Source organism: Larus michahellis, chromosome 6 (genome assembly GCF_964199755.1).
Source record: "Larus michahellis chromosome 6, bLarMic1.1, whole genome shotgun sequence".
Lineage (NCBI taxonomy): Eukaryota > Metazoa > Chordata > Aves > Charadriiformes > Laridae > Larus > Larus michahellis.
The window spans coordinates 61,443,761-61,465,362 of NC_133901.1; the positions used below are offsets into that span (position 1 = coordinate 61,443,761).

Consider the following 21,602-nt stretch of genomic DNA (forward strand, 5'->3'; position numbering starts at 1 on the left):
TTTGTTCCTAGTGCACCTGACTGCATCACCTTTTCAGCACTTAATTATTCCCTTTTCCACCCAAGCTGAAGACTAAGGTTTGGCCTCGGACCCCTTTGTCTGCTCCACACTAGCTCATTAAAAAGTTGACGTGCTACAAATGCAAGGAAGAGAGGACAGACAACACGAGATAAAGAGGTACTAAGAGATAAAACTAGAAATTATAAAAGCTACTCAGTTTACGCAAACAACAACAACAAAGAAAATCAGTGTTTATTTCTAACCCTTCCACACCAACACTTTTTTGCTCATCTACCTTGAAATGGTTAAGTGTGGACAGCAAAAGCGTTCTGCTAGTCAGCAGCATTTCATGAACTTCCTAACAGAGTTTAAAAAAAAAAAAAATACCAAAAAAGGCAGGAGTATTTCTATTTTCCTTACAAAACAAGCCTGAGCTTTTCTCCATTTTCCCTGTATTTCTTCTCTAAAATGGCAACAGGAAGCATTGGGATACCTCTGAAAGGACCAATACTGAGCTCTCTCAACAAATGCTTCTCTGTCACTGTGAAACCAACTTCCTGAGCATAAATTATTCATGTTCAAGGATAAAAGTATCAGAGTGGATAACCCAGAAGATTAGGACATTTCTTGCATGGCACTTTTTTCCTTCTGCAGGGCAGGCTGTTTCTGTTATTTGTAGCTAAGATTTGCCAAGAAAGTTAAACCCGGCCAAGACATCTAAAGGTCTTTTTGGATCACTGTTTTGCTTCTCTATTACTGTTCATCATACAAAAAGCTGCTTTGACATTTTCACATTGTTCATTCAGACGCGGGACACAAATACACAACCAAAGGTTTCAGATAATCAAACACCAGCGGACTCCAGAGTGGGATTTCCACCAGCTGGGAGATGGGCGCTTGAACCCCCTTAGGACCTTCTTAAATGCTAGTCATGAGTGGCATGATAGAACCATCTTTGGTTTTGTTTTTTAGGGGGGCAGGAGGGGGTGCATTTTTCATCATCTGCCATGTTCTTTGAGTAGCTTGGGAAGTTTTTAACGCTCTAGAATTGATGCTGTTACCCAACGTTGAAAAGCATAGCTGCTCAGGGTTACACATACAGGGGAAAGGAAGAAATAACCTGAAATGAACTGGGACATTTTTTTTTCTAAATTAAAAGATGCCATTTGAGGGAAGAATAAGTTACAGATTCTCCCTTTATGTGAATTAGATCATACATTTTTAGGTAAAACAGTGAATTCTGCTTTCACTTATATGCTCCTATTTAAGATGCAGATCCGCTAAAGCAGCCACAGAGATGAATCAGTTTCACTCTGAATTAGGGATCAAATTCACTCACTTCTGCATTTTCTATAAATCTAGACATTTCCTATAAATCTAGTCTAGCCCCTGGCTAAGACACGTGTTCAGCTGTCTGCAGCTAGCCTCTGGGCTGCTTTTTCAAAGTTTCTCATTTTGTATTTTGTGGCATGATTTGTGCAAGATATGATCTACCCCTTCATTAACTTGCCTCAAGTAGAGATGGTTGGATGCTATTAGGTCAAAAGCATTTGAAAAGTTTCCTTCTTTTTGGTTGATCTACTCAGTGAATCAATATTCTTCCTACTCAACCAGTTCTACTCTCAAGGGAAGTCAGATGTTCATGGCCCTGACCTTAGATATTGGCCCTTAGCCCATCACTTAAAATGATAGACAGTAATTACAGAATTGGTGGACAGAACTGTCAGTTGAGAATAAAACGAAAAAAAAAAAACGGAAAGAGGGAAAGTCAAAGATGAATGGAAAGAAAATACGGATACACTGAAATGTGGCTAACAGGATCTCACTAAGAGGGTGATAAATCGTAGCTTACCTCTCATAACAAATACACTGGATCTGATATTTTCATGAAAACCTACGTATGTTTCAGGCTGGGAATTCCGACTATAAAGAACTTTGATTCAATTCCTTGTATGACAGACACGTTACCCCTTCCTCCCTCAACTCTGCTGGTCAAACCTGTGGAATCTCAAGAGCTCTGGTGGAACTGCTTTATTTATATTAGCATCACCAAAAAGATACCGCTGCTAGCTGGTATGAATTCAGACCCTGTATTCCTAAGAAGAGAGCACCCGGCAAACTGTGATTAGCACTATTGCCTCGTTTGAGAGGAACAGGTCTGTTTGCTTTGTTTTCCCCTGTTCTTTTTCTTGAAGAAAGCAAGCACTAGAGTGGTCACCTGAACTCTCCAGTATCACAGAAGCCACGTTTGCACAGTTCAACCTTCAGAAATCTTCAGTGACCCTGGCTAACCACTTCATTAAGGCCTAAAAAGGACTAGGCTTGCATAGGGCTTATACCTCCCGAAAGTCACACAGCTTTGAGATATTTCCTTCTGTGCTTCTAGTCTTTGCTTTTGAAAAAAATTAAATTGCAGCTACACATTTCTAAACCAGAACTAAAAAGCATTCTCCCCCCAAAGCATTTCTCCACCTAGTTAACGTTTTCTTGGCATAATGTAGTTTGCAAAAGAGATAGCCTAATCCAGTCTACAAAGCAAAAGCTGTGCCTCAGTACTGCTAGAAAGTGCAGTACTGCTACAGGCATTTTAATATACAGCAGTTCTTTTATGGAGCTACCTGCCTCTGAGACCAACAAAACTAATCAACGAAAATATGAAGCGTGTTCAAGGATATATTTCCTCTTCACCCTCAACAATGTATGCCATAAAATGCCCCTCACATAATCCACGCCAGATAAACCCTTTGTTTCCTACTGGCCTGTCAGCTTACTGTCACACCAGCAAACAAGGCTGTGGAGCGGTACTTAAGTCAGAAGCCGAGGCTTTAGAGAAGCCTGCTAAAACATGGCTGAAAACAAATCCCATTAGCAGGCTAAGTAAGTTATTTCAATAGGAAATGACAAATGTAGACTTTCTTGTTTTGATGATACCTCGAAAGAAGACAGTTACGATTTCCCCAAACAGTTCTCCCTTTTCCAAGACATGTTCTGCACACTAAAGAGAATCTCTTAACAAAAGCAATTACTCTGCGCTCAATATTGGTAGCACTATTCCTGGTCAGAGAAGAGCATGGAAAACTGATGGCTTTCAGTATTCAGATGAAAAGACATATGTTTGTAAAGGTGTCTGGTTTTGCCATAATCATGTTTTACTAGGAGGAGGGAAAAGGTACCGGTCTTCCAGTATATCTGAAAAAAATCTGAAGGTTCAGAAAATTCTTTGAGTCGAAATGGCCCATCGGTTCTGATTGGTTTTTCACTAAGCTTTTGGTTGTGACAGTAAGAGCTACAACATCATGAACCTCAATTCACGTGGACGTCACCAGCTCATTCACCTTTTCCTCACCTCCCACAAATAGATTTGTACAGAAGACATTTTGGCAATTAAACCAAACATGAATATGAAGTCCCCAAACCCCTCCTGACCCTTGCTACAGAAAGAGAATTTAGCAACAGTGAATTTAATTTGCTCTTTCAAGTGTTCAAGGTGAATTGAGGATGACAGGCGGAGAAAAAGATATTGCTTTGCTTAAAATTGTTCCCCTGCAACTGCTGAAAGCTCTTCCATGGTACTTGTCTCTGTGCTTTGGAACTAAGCAGACAGAGCAACACTGGAGACTGAAGCACTCGGTTGGCCCGTGAGGTACTTGTAGGCGAAACACTTGTCATATGCTTTCCCCATTTACCTTTTCCACAATTTGAGCACACCAGCTTTTTCAGATAGTTTGCAATTTATTCACCAAGTATCCACACGTCCTCTCCCTGACGATGGCTGCCACGTCATTTATACAAAATAATCAAAGTCTGAGTTCTTTTCATTGGCCGGGTGTGTCCTGTGGTACATCTCCATACCCTTGGCTACATAAACACAACTCCAAGGTCTCCTCTGCACGTATCATATCTCATTATAATTATGTTTTTAAATCAATATAGCTAAAGCAAGAAACTCCCTGTGGATGTCATTGCAGCTCAGCATAAGGGTGTATTTTACTCGTCTGTCTCATTGCAATACATCTATGAAACTATGCTACACCAGTACGGATGCATTCCAATTACTATTTCTAGAAATAGAAGAACTGAATTTGAACTATTTACCAGTCCAGGGTGATGGGTTTTGACCCAATGCCAGGCTTAATTTACCATGTAAGTCCTGTCTAGCAGACAATATTTTTATTTCAGGGCACGAAGACTGTTGGGTTGTTGGGGTTTTTTTAAATAAAATTTAAAAGAGAGACATGTCATTGATAACTTATTTTTTTACAAGTATAGCTGTATGCTTCAAATACCAGTTATATACATATTTTTAAATACATGGAATATTTTAAGTCTGTGATTAGTGCTGCATTAAAAGTTACCTTACCTCTGGCACGCTTGTCCTAGATAACCATGTACTAACAGAGTAAACATTAGGGTTAGCACAGCAAGTTTGAGCACTTTTTTTTTTTTTTAAGTCTTTGACACTTGTGTTAAGGTTTATGACAGCTCCAGTTTTTCCATCAGAGAGGATTTTTTGATTCAATATCAAGCAAGTCTATCACAGGTCAGCTCAAGCATGGATTTGCTTTTAAAAAGTGAGCAGAACTGCTTATTCATAACAACTGCCAACTCTGTTTCAAATATCTTTAATATTTACCTTTACATGGCAGTGTTATGGGATGCTGGAAAAGTACCATCCCTAGCCTGAAGATGTATTGCTTGCCTCTGGACTGCTGTCAGCCTCAATGATGAGCGTAGGAACAGAAAACCTCAGTAAGGTGGTAGATCTTTGATGACCCCTCTCTTCCAACTCTGCGTTTAAGTGGGTGATTTAAAAGTTGGACTCTGTTACAGAAAGATCTCCAAGGATCCAGATATGATAGCGATTGATGGCCCTTTCTCTTCCTGATCAAAGAGTGAAGTCAAACTCTTCCTGTCTTTCAAGCAGTTGATTTTCCTCAGCTATCCACTACATGAATAAAAGCCTTTGAAACAGCTGGTCCAAAAGGAAGTACATCTCACCTGTCAAGAGAGATATGGCAAGAATAGGTCTGCAGACTGCACAGGCTTTTAAGTGTTCATGAGCTTTTTGTGCAAGTATGAAAACATTATCCTCAGTTTCCACATCAAACTGCCGCACAGAAAAATGCTATCTACATGAGGGAAATCATACCTGCAGATTTTAAGAAAGAAGTCTCCCCTACCCTTTAAATTCGGGAACAAACAAAAAAGCATGAAAAAATTCAGGGTTAACGGAATCACTGGTGACAGTCTGTCTCCAAGGATTGTATCAGCAGCTCAGGGAAGATCTGTGTGGATGCAATCTCTAAGAGATCTTAGGTCATTTGGAGTGTAGAAGTCACTGCTTGTTTTCCACAATAGATGCTACTTGTTACTTAAGACAGAATTCATCTGAGATCATTTTAGTTCTCTAAATGCTCGTTGTCCGGTCTGAACTCACCGTAGACTCCCGTTAACGCTCGATGCAGAAGGACAAGCAGCTCCAAAGGGGGTTCCCCTGTGCCTGCTGGCAGCCTCTGCAGCAGACTCCATATCCAGCCTGCGGCTAGCTAAATCTCACATGTCCCAGTGGAATAGAGGCTGATATTAAATACTGAATGAAATATTTCTAAACAAAAAACACTAGCACTTTTGAATTGCAGAGACGTTGCTGGTTATATATACCCGATAGTTACACTTGTCGGGTTTCCCTGTTGTAGAATTACTACTTCAGGCAGCATTCGGCCAGACTATGTGGAACCTGAAACCAGTTGCACATCAGCAGAAGACAGCACCTTAAATATACAGTTTGGTCTAGCAACAACAATATCTGAAGATGAATAAAAATTTTTTGAGGCCAAGAAAGAGCAATACCCCAGCAGAGGACAAGGAAACAGGCTCTCCTGGACTTGACCTCAACTTGCCTTTTTCACAGCCTTGGACAATTCAGCAGCATTGCAGCAAGAGTGGAATCAACGGAATGTCAACACACACAAGTTAAGTCTGAGAAGAATTCCCAGCTCCCACTGATGTTAGCAAGAAACTTCTCTTACAAGGTTAGCTCTTCCTGCAGCACATAGCTGCACAGAGTGATACTAAAGCCTCATTACCTCAACTTGAAAGTTTTGATATACTTTTAGTTTTGTAATCAACATAATGAAGACAATTACATTTATTTCACGTTTTTTAGGGAGCTGTGGAGAGTCATTAATTGCTCTTTACCATGAAGCTGAACACTGTGCTCTCCCAAGTTTGAGTACAATCACGAGGCCAAGCGGAAGCAGCCTTATTTAACACAGCTGCAACTGATCAGAGTACACTTACAGGAAAAAACAACCTCCTGTTGGATTACTAAAATAGGTGCAACACACAAACATTTGCAGAAGACGGGGGGGGGGGGGGGTGGAATGGGGAATGAAGACAGAGAAAACAGAAAGAGAAGCCAGTCCTGCTTTAAGTCAAAGACTACGTACTCTGGAGAACTTGCTTCAATTCTCTGTTTGGCTACACGCTTTCCTGTCAAAGCTTAGTTCATCTCGTTTCCCTGTACTTCTGTTCCACCTTCCGCTCCCGGGAAGATGACAGCGCTGCCTTTGAGTTATCCACACTACAGTGGAGGATAAAAATGATTAGCCTGAGTTCACATGAACTTGGACACTCATTGCAATCGAGCTATGACTACCTAGAACTCTGCATGAACTCATTTTCTTCAAAAAAAAAAAAACCTCATCAGTGAAGGGGCATCTTTGGTTGAGTTTGTTGTGTTTTGTTTGTTTTTTGATTATTTTTTTTTTCCTGAACACTGCACACTCCTGGAAGAAGGGTGTCTAACTCTGTTACCTGCAGAAGAGCCCTGGACAAAAAACGTGGCCCACAATCACAATGCAAAGAACAAATCCAAACAGGGGCCTTTTGTGCATGAGAACTTAATTCAAAGCTCCTCGAAACCTGAGTGTGAATATTTCATTTCATTCAGCAACACTTAATTCAGCAGCAGATAAGAACACAGTAAGTTTAACTCTGCAAATTAGACAAAACTTTTTATTATTAAGTGATAAAATTACTTTTTGTCCCACTTTCCTCCCATCACTCCTGTCTCTGCCAAGACTGAATCCCTTAGAAACATTTCTTATAAAATGAATCCACTCTAAAATAATTCTCCCAAGGCATAATTACTAAGGAAGAACTTCCATCTATATTTAATTAAAGCTGAAAAAAAAAAATCTTACCATAATCAAAGGTAATTTAGAACTTCCACTAAGAACTTAGCACATGTTGCCAGTGATAAATTTAAGGAAGTAGCCTGGGTTGGGTCCATCTTCTTAACAAATAGAAGTGCGGGGAACTCTCTATTGTATTTCAAGAAAGAGTTTCAAGTGAGAAGCAGACTCAACAATGTTGCATTCAGCCTCTTAACCTAATGAAGGCCTGATCTACAGCTCATTAGGAGACAAAAATCATTCCAATAATCTTTGTATCAGGTTCTTTGAGAAAGCAGTAGTTTCTTTTTGTGGCGTACTTTCAGACTAGCAACGGTAAAACCATCTTGCCGTTAGCATCAACAGTAACGTTTATACTCTTTAACGAGGACTGGATTTCAAAGGATGTTTGTTCCTCACTCGGACTTCAGGTGTCTTTGTGGAAAAAAGGCTGTTGGTAATGCTTGACATAAGCATTGTGGCAAAAGGGGTAACTGACTTTAAAAACACTGGTCTCTTCATAAGGTGTAATAGCTGCGTGCCACAGCAAGGGTAGCCCTGTGTGGTGTTGGTGGAAAGTGTGATAATGGACGGAAGGAGGTGAAATCATGTACAGTGCCACATGGACACAGTCCAGCTCGCCCGGCCATCCTGGAGGTGAGCACTGCAGTCCCCAGGAGAAGAGGAGCTTAAGGCACAAGAACTACAAAGGCATTTTGACATCCTTTCAGATTGAACCATTTTTACCAAAAAACCCCTAAAATTTTGAAAGCATTTATTTCTAGTTATGTTTGGGGGTTCCCCCGTCTATTTTTTTTTTTTTTCATTAAGCACTACGTTTTTCTTTGGGAAGTTTGCACTTTTCACATACGCTAAAAGAACAAAACACAGTTAAAAACGGCTTTGTCAAACAACCAGCCAGAGTCCCTCCGTCACTGTGCCGAGTTCCCTACAGCTCCGATAGCCAGGCAGACCTGGTTCAAAACCATTTACCGAGCAGCACTCCTGAAATATGCACAAATACCTTTTCGCACGTTTCCCCACATAATAAGTCCTTCTCCAGTACGACAGAGTCCACCATGTGACGCGTTCTCTGGGCTTACCGTTGTCAGCTCGCTTATTTGCTGGTTTAGCATTATTCAGCACCTCACACCGAGCTGCCCTTTCTTCCTGTGAAGTGCTGCTGGATTTGTGCTGCCGTGCTACTTGGCTTCCATTTAAAAAAAAAAAAAAAAAAGAATAAGCAGAGAGTGAGGGGTTCGTTCTGTTTTTAAACAGATAGGCTGCTTGTATCTTCAGAAAATGAATGCTTGAACACCCACAGAGGCAAGATTGCTATTTTCTTTTTAAATAGCAAAATAGATTTTAGCAGTGTTTTGGTTTTGGGTTTTTTGGGGGTTTTTTTTGGGTTTTTGTTTGGTCCCCTGCCCCGAGTTCAGAAAGAGCGTTCAGTGCTGCAGCAGTGAATTCAAACGGCTTGCCTGGCCAGCAGGGTGGGCTGGATGCAGAACGGGAAAGCCAGGGAGTAAGGGACCGCTCACGATTCTGCTGGCAACCTGGGCACATCACTCCCCCAACCCTGCACTGCTTTTTCTTGATCTCGTCTGGATGCAGGCCCTTTGGGACAAGTTGCCTGGTCTGTGGATTTTCACCACCTAAAGGAATTGTTCCAGTTGTCTAACCTGACTCCCCGTAGGGAGTTCAAAGCCATCCCTTGCGGTACAATGCAAACAATCTTTATTAATCTGCGGGAATCTCAGTGTTTCGATCCCTCCTTTGAAAATTCACCCACGCTGCTCGCTCTTCCAGACCTTTTTGTTCCCTCCCTTCCCTCTTCCTTCTGCAGATTGTCCCCCTGCACGGGTCCCCTCAACAATCCCTTCATCTCCTGCATGCACCCGGGCCACACATCCCTTCAGTTCCAAAATTTATTTTGGTGGTTGTGCGTGGGCAGGAATGGAATGGTGATATTTACAACCCAAAGGCCCGTGGCAAGGCACAGCCAGGCCACGAGTCTCTGGAGATTGCTGTCCCACTGTACAGCCCGCTCCTGTTTTATTGCCAGCCACGGCTTCCTTTTAAATGGCTACAGCAGCTCACCTGCAGCAAGCTGTAGTGCCATCTAAGGCAAAGCGCACGTATCGCGGACAGCATCTGCGGATCCCTTGTCACATTCGGTAGGCAGTATTTATAGGCCAATTTTCTGAGCAGTTGTTTTGTTGGTAACATTTTGTGAAGTAGGTTGTATTTTCCAGGTTAAAAAAAAAAAACCACAAAAAAACAAACCACACAAAACAAAACCAAGCAGCACAAATGCTGCTGTAGCACCACATTACATGCTTTGGATATAGGATTTGCAAGACAGCTGAAATGGTAACCTCTGCTCCTCAGCTATTGCATCGATTCAAGCTGTTAATGCTGCACACGCGTGAACAGAATCCAGAGCTAAGGCCAAATCTGCCAGAGCCAAGCCAGCTCCCCATCAACAGAGGTGGGATTTGTAGCAGCTTAGGATCAACAGTTTGAAGGTTTAAGTTTGAACGAGCAAGGTTTTGATTTGGAAGCACTGGAACTCTAGGGGACACAAGAGATTTTCAAACCAAACCCCCAAATCCTAGCTCTTCAGGCTAGGAATGATTAGCACTTGTATTACATTTGCATGGCTATCCGAAGGCACGGATGCAGTCTTCCCTATTCTGACCCATATGGTGATGTCTTCCACAGCCACCTAACAGGAGAGCTCCCTGCAGCGTGAAGTCTCAAGCCAAGTAACCCGGCTCCTGCTCCACGTATGCAATGCACTGCTTCCTTAAACTACTCTCCTCCTTTGCACCCACACTGCGCCATCCTTATGGGTGAACAGCTGCTGGGACACCAAATGCTCAAAACCAGCTTCTGGGTAGCACGTACCTCCAGGCCCTCCCGGCGAGCCTCTGACCCTGCTGAGACTGTCACAGTGGTGGTACCTGGATGAAGATATCTCCTGACGTGCAAGGCCATGGGGGACAATACTGGTCCTGCAGGACCTGAGCAGTGGTCCTCTCCCAAGGGTATAAATCAGTCCCTGAATAGGACCAGACTGACCAAGCTGAGTGCTTTTGCAAATATTAAGTTCCTAAACAGTGCTCTTCACTGGGAATCTCAACATACTTCAAGGCTGCGTCGTAGCCTTTTACCATAGATAAATTGAGGCACAAGGACAAACCAGCTTGTATTCTGCCATCAGACATGTGTAACTGTAACCTAGGTCCTCTGACCACTACAATAAAGCTCCATCCGTCAGAATCATTGAGAAGAAAGCATATTCTCCAGAAAACAAAACAAAACACGTGGTTTTGAGGTATGGGGCATTTCTTCTACCAGAATGCAGCAGCAGCTTTACCATGAGTGGTCTTGACTTCCTCACAGCCGACCCTCATTTCTTTATTTAGAACATTGCTGAATAATTAGTGGTTTGTCTTTTAATTTAACTGGCTGAGGTTTTAATTATTTTGTACACTGTGTCCAGAAATGCCTATCTTTAGAAAACGTGGCATTACTTCAATTTTCCAGGAGGACTTATTTTAATAACAGAAGAGACCATTTCCCCCATCTTGAGCAGGATGGGCCACCCTAGTCTCTATCTCAAGCTGACACAATAAAGAAAGTGAAAGCTGACCAGGCATTTGCCTCGTACCACATTGTACTTGACACCTATAAGCTCTCCAAAATATTTCCCTTCCCTATATGCAAGGCCCCACACAGCAGCTACATGATGAGTACATGACAGAGCAGTGGGCCACCTGGTAATCAAGAGTCCATGGCAAGGCCAGACTTTTATTAAAACCTATTGCCTTATGTCAGGTTTCTGGGGAACATCTGTGGTCTGTTTCCCCACAATAGATTAACTGCTTCAGTTACAGCAGGTCAGCAGACCCCAGCTGTCCAGATAATGGCAGTTCTGTGCTGAAATGCATGAGGCTGAGGTCTGGCCGATTCAGGAGGCTGAGCTCTGGCTGATTCAGACGAGTTCAACCCATCCCAACAGACTTCGCTGCAGGATCATTACACCTGCTGAAAGGTGTTTCGCTCAGAAAGCGGCAGAAAGGAGCAATATGGCAAGGGCTCAGTAGCCTGGGAAAGACCATGGGACGGTCAGGGCAGTCCAAGCCCCCCGTTCCCTGCTGACCCCTGCCACAGCAGCGCGCACGGGTATGAAGCAGTGCCCTCGGGGCTGCAGTGCAGCTCTAGACACCAACCTCCAAGTGCTGTTTTCCCTTCCAGGATGCAGTGCAGGACTCATCCCTGCAAGCAGACCTGAGCAGGTAAACTTGTACTGAACCACACCAAGATTGACAGCCTGGGCAATCTCTGCTCCACAAGGTGTTTCTTTAGACAGACACACCAGTCAATGTCTGCTTCCCACTGCCAGAAGTCCACTGTTTTGTAGGGTAACCACCCTGGTTTGTCTAGAAAGGAGGAGTCAGGCACTGTCACATGCAGAGACCCAACCTCTCCCAGCTTCCTTCCCCACAAAGTGAAAATGCACAGTCCTTCTGAGACAAAGGCTCACAGCAGTCTCACTCACACCACAGAGCAATTAGATTAAGCGCAACGACCAAATTACCTGCAGATAACCTGCATCACCCCGGCGTGCAGACCAGGGCTACGTCTCCCCAGCACCACCAGCTCATACGTACATTTGCAAACCAAGATTCCTGCGCTGAGCCAAGTTCAGCAGTTACATTAACAAAACCGGACAGTCTAAAGGCTACTGAATTTAGAGAAAAAACTCCCAGGTAGATGTACAGCTCTGAGCACAGTGGAGACCTGTTCTGAGGCTTCTAGTTATTTCTCTGACATCAATAACACTGCCAAATGCAGCTATTCCTGCTCTGAGCATAACCAAATTCAAATTAATACAAAGCGGTTTCTGCTGCTTCCAAGGCAGAGACACTGCAAGCAAATCGGAAGGGGAACTTTCCTGCCAAGTTACTGTGTTCATTTACAAGGAAAACTTTTTTCCCCATTCATCTTTCCAGACTTGGTGGGCAATCTGGCACTCTCCGATCCAGCTGTCCAGCCTGCGCGGCCAAAGGGAGGCTCAGCTCTAAAACAGCAAAGGGATTTAATAACCAATTGCAAAATGCTTCTACCAAATACAAGCCTGCCCCTGAAATGGCTTGAAACATTTTTCATGTGCAGCTTCAGTCCAGGAAATTAATCAAAACAGCACAAACAAAAGGAGATTCAGGTTCTGAACAGTAATACAAATATATGCAGGCAATCCAAATAATTCTTGCTGCTTTAATTCCCTGGAGACACAACTGCATCTATTACACAAAGCTTAGATATCAAAAGTCCGTGTTTCCAAGCGATGAATTTGCTGCCATAAACATCCCTGGATCCGTTTTTAGTACTACTCTAAATAGCCCATCTCTGTCTTGTTCTGCTGTCAGATTTCCAAGCGCTTTTGTGAGCATCTTGACACTGTCCCACCTCTGCCCTTACCTGGGGCATCACTCAGGATTCCTTGGTCTCAACAGCCAGGACCATGTTCCCAGTACGCCTTGGTCACCCTGCCCACATTAGCTCCCACCTCTCTTCCCTTTACATCTTCATGGCTTTACTTGCAACCACGCGTACCTTCCAAGTATAAGCTGCCCCTTGTCTAGCATCTGCCACGTTGGGTCCCTGTTTTAAGTCCTGGACGCGTCTTCAATTTAATTACCAAAGCAAGTCTACGCCGTGCTTCTGGCATTTCTCAAGTGTTCATTAGCATGGTGTCCAGATATCAAGCAGTTAAAGAGCTGTTCTAACCTTCCTCATTGTGTACTTTGAGCCTCATTAAAGCAAAAGCCTTTCCTAAGACACTTTTTGTGATTGACTGCTCTGTAAATATTTGAAGAAAATTACAAACTAGTTGGGAATTTTGTGTCAGAATAATTTGCAGGTGGAAACACTCTTAAAATAAGTTTTCCAGAGATCATTTTCAGATCCTCTTCCTTCTCTGCCTTCAGCACCTAAAAGGGATTTTCTACCAGGGAAAAATAAAAAAAAAAAAAAAAATCAAACCAATACCTGCCCAGTGAAGCAAACAAGTGGTATCCAAGCAGGCTGATGGAATTAGAGTGCCCCAATTTCTTCCTCTCACCTATACAACCTCCTTTCTTTTAAGTACACTCATGGCTTTCAGTGGAGACAGCCCTGCCTGCTTCCATCTCTGGCAACTAGTTGGAAGGCTCTTCTTGGCCCTACTTTCTATCTGTGGACACACTGGGAACGGGGCATGAAGCTTCTAAGCAAGCAGCAAGAGCTATATTCCGTTTCAGTTGTCCCCCAGATTTTTTAACCCTTTGGAAAAAACCTTTTAAGATACTGCTAATTATTTTTATATTAATGAAAGAAATGCCAGCTGACAACTGATCCCAAGCGGTTCGTATATTGGCTTGTTTAGGATATTATCAATAACACACACAAACCAGTTGTCAGGGTTTCTGCTCGGTAATCACATTTTGCATTAGCTTATAGGAGCTTTTACGGTCAGAGGCCATCAGCAGCTACATCCTCGGAATGCTAAAGTGTTATTGTGCTGTTTTCTGTAATCTCCCACATGAGAAAACTTCACCTTCTCAGTAAAATGCTTTCCTGTTCTACACTTTTGACCAGTGTGATTTTCTAAATGAAAGCATTGACGCTACATATTCATAAGACAGGGTATTTCAATATGAAAAAGCTGAGCAGGTACAAACTACCAGTCAGCAACTCAGCCAGTAGGAGCATTATTATTAACCACATTATTCTTTCAAGGAATGAACCCCTCAGCCCTGCAAAGAATTTCAGCATTCTTAAGTAGCTCTATTCAATCAATAGGAACCCACAAATATTTATTTCTTTTCCTGACTCAACCTTTACTCTAGGCATCCCCAAAAAAAGTTAAAACTTCTTTTGCCCAGACCTATAAACCCTTCTTTATCCAAGTAGTCCTTCCTGCAAACCTATTCTCTAAAATTGCACTTATTTCTTGAGACAAGATTAGCAGAATTTAACTGGCTCAGTGAAAGAATCGGTTTTCCACCGCTGATGCATAGCAGCAGTTTAACAGTGACGATCAACAATACAAGAAGCTGGCATCAAAAAAAAGAAAAAAATGAATGAAAAGCATGACATATAAATTCAGCTGGAAGAGGGAAAACAAACAAATATTGAAAACCAGTTGGGTCAAAGAGGCTGACTTCAAGTGATCTCACACAGATTACACATAGGAGAAAAGGCAAGACTATACTGTCAGTAAATAGCTACTTTAGCTTTCAATTAACTGCCTATTCATTGCTCATTTTCTCTGCAGCTGCAAGCCCCAAAGCCAGACTCTGCATCTGCAGAGTAATTCTTGCACCCATGGATTCCTCCAGCAGTAAGCGATGTTACTTTGCATTTACACCCTACAGTTGGTTTATTCCCAGCTTCAGCTGAGCAGCACCCAAGGAAACAGCAACGTGGCTCAGAGGAGTTTCTCACTGTGCTTCATCCAGACTATCACTGCAACAGGGAGAAAGTGTGAACTCCTGAGCCGACTTGATAACAAGCTTAACCACGGCAGGAATCCTGCCTTAAGGGTGCAGATGTAGCGATACATGCATTCACACACAAAGAGAGGGTACCAGATATGCTCCCCATTCCCTCATCCACATCTCAAGCCCTCTCTTCGGCCACCCTTCTTTGCAGTGAGCAGTTCCCCAGTTGCTCTCCTACCCTCACAATGCATTCACCCGCCTCATTTAAGGGGGGGTACCAAGGTGCATCCACGTTATCTGCAGGAGTCCCAGAAGGCAGCGTGCACAAAAGCTGGAACAGATGAAAATCCTACAGAACTCTTCCCAATCAGGCAGCCTGTCAGCAGGAAGGAATCACAGCAAGGGGAGCTGCAACAGAGCTACCAACACAAGAGACCTGGGATCAGCTAACAGGTTTCGAGGGGCTCTACTTGGCCTTAAGCACTGAGGAAAAATCCATAAACCACACTTTCCTTACAGGAACGTGTCAGGATGCGAAAGGAAGGATTGAAGAGGAGAAAGGGATGTGGGCGTCCTTAGGACAACATCACACTAGAGCAGGTAAACCAAGCATCCAAGTGATTTAGGAGCCCTGATCACAACTCCTCTTTCCAACCGTGCCCAAGTTAGGCACTTGAACTCCACCGCCTGTCTCAGCTCCATCATTTCTAAGCAACAGGTCTGCGCTATCACACTCTGATTTCCACACGCTTTCCAAAGCAAGCAAGGCTTTCGCAAGCTGCCCCTCCTGCTGCACCGCTTGAACCTACTGGCTGACTTGGACCAAGTTTTACAGCAGCCGTAACACAGAAAAATCTCTTTAAAAAGCCAGGCAGCTAGGCAGAAAAGAGACATACAAGAAACATCCCCTGGGAGTGCCCTTTCTACAGGAGAGGCCAAGCTTACCTCTTATTGAACACCTGTGAATCCTGGAGAGAGAATTAGAAAGAGAAAGAAAACCCTCATGAAGTCCTGGCCCAGGGGGAAAGTTTCAATCAGAGCTGGCAATGAACCACAAGACAGAGCCATTGGAAACCAAGCTCCATTACTTCTACCACACACAGAACTACTTGCTTAAAGTATCTCTTACCTGAAGATCTCAGCAATTTAATTAAGTAAATGGCCCTCAGAGGTAGGTAAGTATCATGATGCTTATGTTACAGATGGCTTGCACTGAAGCACCGAGCGGTTAATTGAGTTACCCGTGACCACACAGGAGGCGCAGCACAGGAACCCACGAGTCCTGCCTTTTGGGTCTTTTTCTCAGACCAATAAAGGCACTCAATTTGATTCACATTTGCAGGTCTTTACAGCAGTCCCACAGTACAAAACCCAGATAGCCCCATCTGCACAGGAGGCCAGTTGGCATGCTGTGATGAAACTGCCAAGTCCTGCCTTGTCCTGAGCCAAAGTGGAAAGAGGCTCACTCTGACGACCATCATGTCTCACAGCCAGCGTGCTCAGCTGTACTCCTGCTCTGGTTTTGCATGAAGGACCACCGCCTCATCAAGGTCAGGCTTTACTGCTGGGTGCAAGAGCAGTTGTAAACATGGGGCACTCGGCAGCTCACCCACCTCGGACTGTGAAGCCGGTGCCTGGCTGTCCAGCTTCAGCCATCCCAGTGCGCAGGCTCTGGAAAACAACCTCCAGGGCCAGCCTTTCTGACTCGCCGTGCATATGGGCAGCGAGGCTGGCCTTGGATGCAGTCCCGAAACTCGGAGCAGATGCAGTTCCTCCTGCAGATGTCCAGGAAAGTAGTAACAAAAGCTTGTCCATCTTTCAATCAGCTGTCCCTGATAATTAGGACTTCATTTTCAATTTAAATAATTCCATCATGTCGGGTCTATTTCTTGCCAAACTGTGTTTTTCTTTTCAGTTTCCAGCCCCGTGATTTTTCTTGAGCTTCAAAGCACTCAAAGCTGAGATTTACCTGAAGTCAGAGCATTGCTTCCCAGCTGGCTAGAGGTAGGTGGGTAGCACCTCTGAGACCAAAAATGAAACTATAAGAGGATGAAAAAATAAAACAGATCCTCCCATTCCTAACTTTACATCTCCCAGTGCTATAAAAGATGTTAAATGCTAGTCACAATCTGCCTTTTCTAGCAGCTGGAATGCACAAAACTAAAACAAGACATCAGATATGCTTGCATGGAATAATTGCAGTCCTCATGAGAAATCAGAACTATGGAAGGACACACCTCCAGCTATGAAATCTATTGTTCATTAAAATAGTACTGCTGGTAACAGCATTACGGTTAAATAATAGTTTTAGCAAAGAAAACAGCAAGGTATACAAATAGCTAAGGGATGAAATCAAAGAAAGGAAAGGGTCTGTGTATTGAGTAAATATGGGAGTGTGTCAAGTTAAAGATGAAACAGATCAGCAAGCCTAAATGAAAAAATAAATTTTAATTCTATTAGACTGCATAAAAAGGGAGTAATCTATAGCTGGACTAGGCAAACTATGGGATGACTGACAGTAGAGAACAGGCGCTTGTTGAGCTATTTAAATATTTGGGCTCTGTGAGGCCACAGAGCTTCTGCAGCCCATTGGGGAAGTTAACTGCTGGGTTCCAACCCTGCCCACAGATCTGGAGCTAGAGACATGTCCATCACCCAAAGGCAGAGCAGAGCATATCAGCTTCATTATTTGGTCCCATGACATTATGTGAGGCTCTTCTGACAGGAAAAGCCTATTGCTAAACCTGTAGTGTTTAAAAAAAAAAGAGAGAGAAACACATCAAGCCCATTCTCAGCCTTGTGTGGTTATTTGTTTTATTAAAGTATTAATAAAAAAATAATTACAAAGTCATAAAACCCCAGTTGGATAAACCCTAGTTAACACATCCATGGAGATTTAACACTGCTGAAGTGAAATTTGTTCAGTCTAACGCACAGCTTCAATTAAGCACGAGGGATGATGGTTTCTCTGCAGCTAATCCTCACCTAGCTCAGTCATTCAGAAGTTAAGGGGAAGATTATTTTTAAATTTACCAAAGAGAGAATTTTACAGCATCTTTGAGAAAAGGAAGAAAGCACATGCAGCGTCGCTTCCAAGCAATGTCAGTAACAAGTGGACGCAAAGGAGAATTTCTTATTATGTTGAAGGAAATACACAATCACATTGAGTAGCTGCTGCTTAAGACTCAGAGACATCTCCTGGATTATCAAATTTGTTCTTAAAGACATTCCAGCCATCCTCCTCCAGAGGAGAAGAGGGATGAATAAAAAGCTCCCTAGACCGGGATCAACTCTGAGCGTAGAAAACGTCACTCAGCGCTGTTAAGAGGGGTCTTTTGTTATTTATTAATTTATTAATTTATTTTGTTTTGTATTACTGTTACACTGGTGCTTCAAACGGTGGCAAGTTGATAAGTGCTCAGAGAAACTAATCTTCTGCAGCAGGGTGCCTGAAGGCAACCTTACCTTCTGGACACATGTAACACAGGCAAGTCCAGGAACCGCGCTCTGTTTATGGTCTCACACCTTGTAACAAGAGCCCCAAATTCTCAACAGAGGCTGGGGCCCAGCTGGCTGGGGATCAGCCCTGCATCTCAGAAGCCTCACAGGGTGTAGGAACAAGAGCCTGGCCACCCATCGAGGGAAGCAATTATTCCCTCTGCTCAGCACTTGTTAGATAGAGCGTACAGTTTTAGGACCTCCACTGCAGGGAAGCCTTGGCTAAAGTGAAGGGAGCTCAGGGCAGAGCTGCCTGGACAGTTGGGCTGAAGCACCTCCACAGAAAGGCTTCAGGAGCAGGCCCTGAGCCACCATCATGAGCTCATCAAGAAGGGGATGCAGGCTCACCACAGTGGGGCATGGTGGGATGACCGGAGAACAGGGGCACAAATTGAAACACAAGAGGTTCAGCCCGGACACAAGGGAAAAGCATTTCCCGCTGTGAGGACAGCCAGGCAGTGGGACAGGTTGCCCAGAGAAGTGTTGTAGTCTCCACGTGGAGAGGTTTTCAAGATCCAACTAGGAACAGCTTTGGTCTGCCTGGCTGGACCTCAAACTGTCCCTGCTTTGAGCAGGAGATTAGATTTGAGATCTCCTGATGTTCCTCCCACTCTGAATTTTGGGGTTTTGGGGCCACTCTGCTGAAACCTCAGGTGGCTTGGCTTGTGTAATTCTGACTATTTGGACTCAGAGTTTTATTTGCCTGAACAAGCATGTACGCATTTGTATCCACACAGCGGAAGTGGAAGCCATTTCATGTGCAGGTTTTTTTCCATTTTAGCATAGCTGGAACTATTGCATGTTTTGCTTACTGCAGTGCAAGACTGAGCCTGCAGCACTGAAGGCCACACTTGTGCCTGTAACAAGGACCAGCCCCTACGTTAGCCTGCCTCGTCTTTGTTCTACGTGGTCCACAGATGCTCAAGTCATTCTTTGGGATTTGTTTTTCCATGTATCCCGGAGTACTGCATATTAGGAGAGAACTGGGCTTAGATTCCAGACCAATTTTGTGATTAGATGAGTGCTTATCGCTCAGCTCAATAATGCAAAACTCCAAGTTTGTCAGCCAAAAAAGACGGGTAACTTTGAAGTAGAATTGATCATCTGGACTATCAACACCTGTATACGAGCAACTACACAGACACATTACAATCATAGCTTGTGTTTCATTTGAAAATGACACCAACAGCATCAGAAGTGGCTAATCAGTGCAAAGGAAACAAAATTAAGTTAGTTGGAGACAACACTCCTCTTTCTCTGGAGTGAAGCAAGGGAAAACCCAGCTGTCCTTTCCCCAAGATGCTCTGAATCATCTGCTTCTACTGATAATTCAGAAGTAGTAAATAATCTCAAATCAAACTTTTTCCTTATTATTCAACAGCTCATAGGTTACTTCAGTTCTTCAGCGGAGTCTCTTCCCTGGCACATTCCTTACCACCCCTTTCCAGCATCACCCGAGCAGCCTGCAAACCACATTTTATTCCATGCTTCCACTGCCAGTCTCTTCATTTCTGCCTCTCCGTCCTCCACTGAATGTGGGGAGGGGGGGAAAAAAAAAAAAAAAAAGTAAGCCACCAGGAGCTTCATGCAATTTGTGTTGATCATGAAGAACTGACCTCCCACAAAGAGCTCAGCTGCTCCGTAGCTGGGAGGCCTGCCCTCCTTTCTGCCCATTTCATTTTGATAGACCAAGACTCCCCGGAGTTTTACTAACATATTTATGCACCGGGTGGGTTATCCCAACAGCCACCAATAAATCTTATTATCTTTCCTCTGCAAGTCTTGATAGCACTGAGTGATTGATGCACTAAAACTTGGTATAAACACGGAGATAAACATCTGCCATTCCTTTCCTTCTGTGTCTTTACAGCACCAACAGTTTAGAAGTGACAACCCATTGTTTCACTTTTAGCACAGCTGTTCTAAAGCTGCCTGAATAACAACGGAGACTATGCAGGAACATTAATCTTTACTTCTTGAGGGAAATAATGGCTTTACAGCTCATCCCCCACCACAGCCCCCCTTCTTTTTGAAGGGGAGTGCACAGATAGCGCTCTTAAAATTAGGGATGATAGATGCCTAACCGCAGTATCTACAGCGGTGGTACCCAACTTCTGGCTCACGTAGACTGGTACACGTGAGACTAAGGCCACATGAAGTAGCGATGCCCTCCTTGAGGAGGAGGAAAGTATTCAGCCCCTCCAGAGTATTCTGTGCTCTGTATTTTCACCTACTGATCAGCAAGGCATGCAGACCACTGACCCAGAGACTCCACAAGAAGCATAACACACCCCATGGAAAGCTGCTGCCTCAAAGAACCGGCAGTACAAATGGGTATCAGTGGAACAACTTGCTCGAGGTTGCCCAGCAGGGTCAGCAAGCTATGAACCAAACCAGGTGCCCTAATTCCATTCCCGGTAGAAACAGAGATATCAATTCCCCCAGCATATAGGCACCTGAAATCCATGATCACTTGGGTCTGCTAGAATAGAAATTGCTTGGCAGAGAAGAAAAAAAAACCTGAAGGATGTAGTGAGAGCTATTGTTTCAAATTCGAGTACTTTTCCCCTGTTACTGAAGTTTTCCTTCAATAGTTTCTTAGGCTCTGTCCAACCCTGGGAACAGGCAGGACTGAACATCCCTCCCCACAGCTCACGCTTAGGAAAAGCTGCAAGCGTACGCATACATGTAGTCCTTCAATGTCCTTTCTCAGCTGACTTTCTTTGGTCCGCAACACATGAGAAAAGACGCCCATATGTTGAAGTGAACTCAAAGCATAAGAGAGCGCACAGCAAGCAGTAAAGACTAGTTTATGAGAAAGGATCAAAAAAAAAAAAAAGGTATGTTTTGCCAGAGCAGGATGCTGCACTGCTCTCCGTAGGATTCAAAAACCTGAAGCAGAGTAAGGAACTCCGGTGTGCTGGCTGCAGGATAAGCCTGGGTTAAAAATACATCCCAGCTTGAAAAATTAATGTGTTTGATCCCAAACAGGAACACTATGCTAGGACAGGAAATTGAACCAGAGCATCCCAACTTCCAGCGCTGGGAGGCATCAGTCATTAATCAATCTTCTGACTCAAAGGACAAACAAAGAAATGGAAATTAAGTGAAGTATCAATATTATTTTCCCTTCTGATAGGCCCTTTTGTTATTAGTAATGAGAGTTGGGCAGAAAACCTATGGCTTTCTTTCCCAGGAAAACACATCATAGAGAAAAATAATCCCTCTCTGAAAATGTTTATTGAAATTTCTTGATTGAATTTTGATTTATTTGATTTTAGACTGAGTTTTCCTTTGACCTTGTTTGAAAAAAAAAAAAAAGGTGTTTCTTTACACTTCATTTCAAAACAGCATTTAGAATATATGTGGAGAGCACAGGGAAGAAGATGTGTTTTCTGTTTCTTAAATATTTATAGTAGAAAAACTTGAAAAAAGG

The 21,602-nt window shown here is 43.4% G+C and overlaps 1 protein-coding gene across 6 annotated transcripts in view; it reads right to left on the bottom strand.

The window, feature by feature from the left end:
• The window catches only part of LOC141745444 (VPS10 domain-containing receptor SorCS1-like), a 306,057-nt gene that overhangs the window by 256,193 nt on the left and 28,262 nt on the right, over nt 1–21,602 (bottom strand). The window contains exon 1 of one of the 6 annotated variants that reach the window (XM_074593203.1): nt 8,200–8,403. The exons of the other annotated variants lie outside the window; for them this stretch is intronic. Within the exon in view, the coding sequence (XP_074449304.1) occupies nt 8,200–8,256 (57 nt within the window). The 5' untranslated portion in view covers nt 8,257–8,403. Of the gene's footprint in view, nt 1–8,199; nt 8,404–21,602 lie in introns of those variants that run through there. 6 annotated transcript variants of the gene reach the window in all.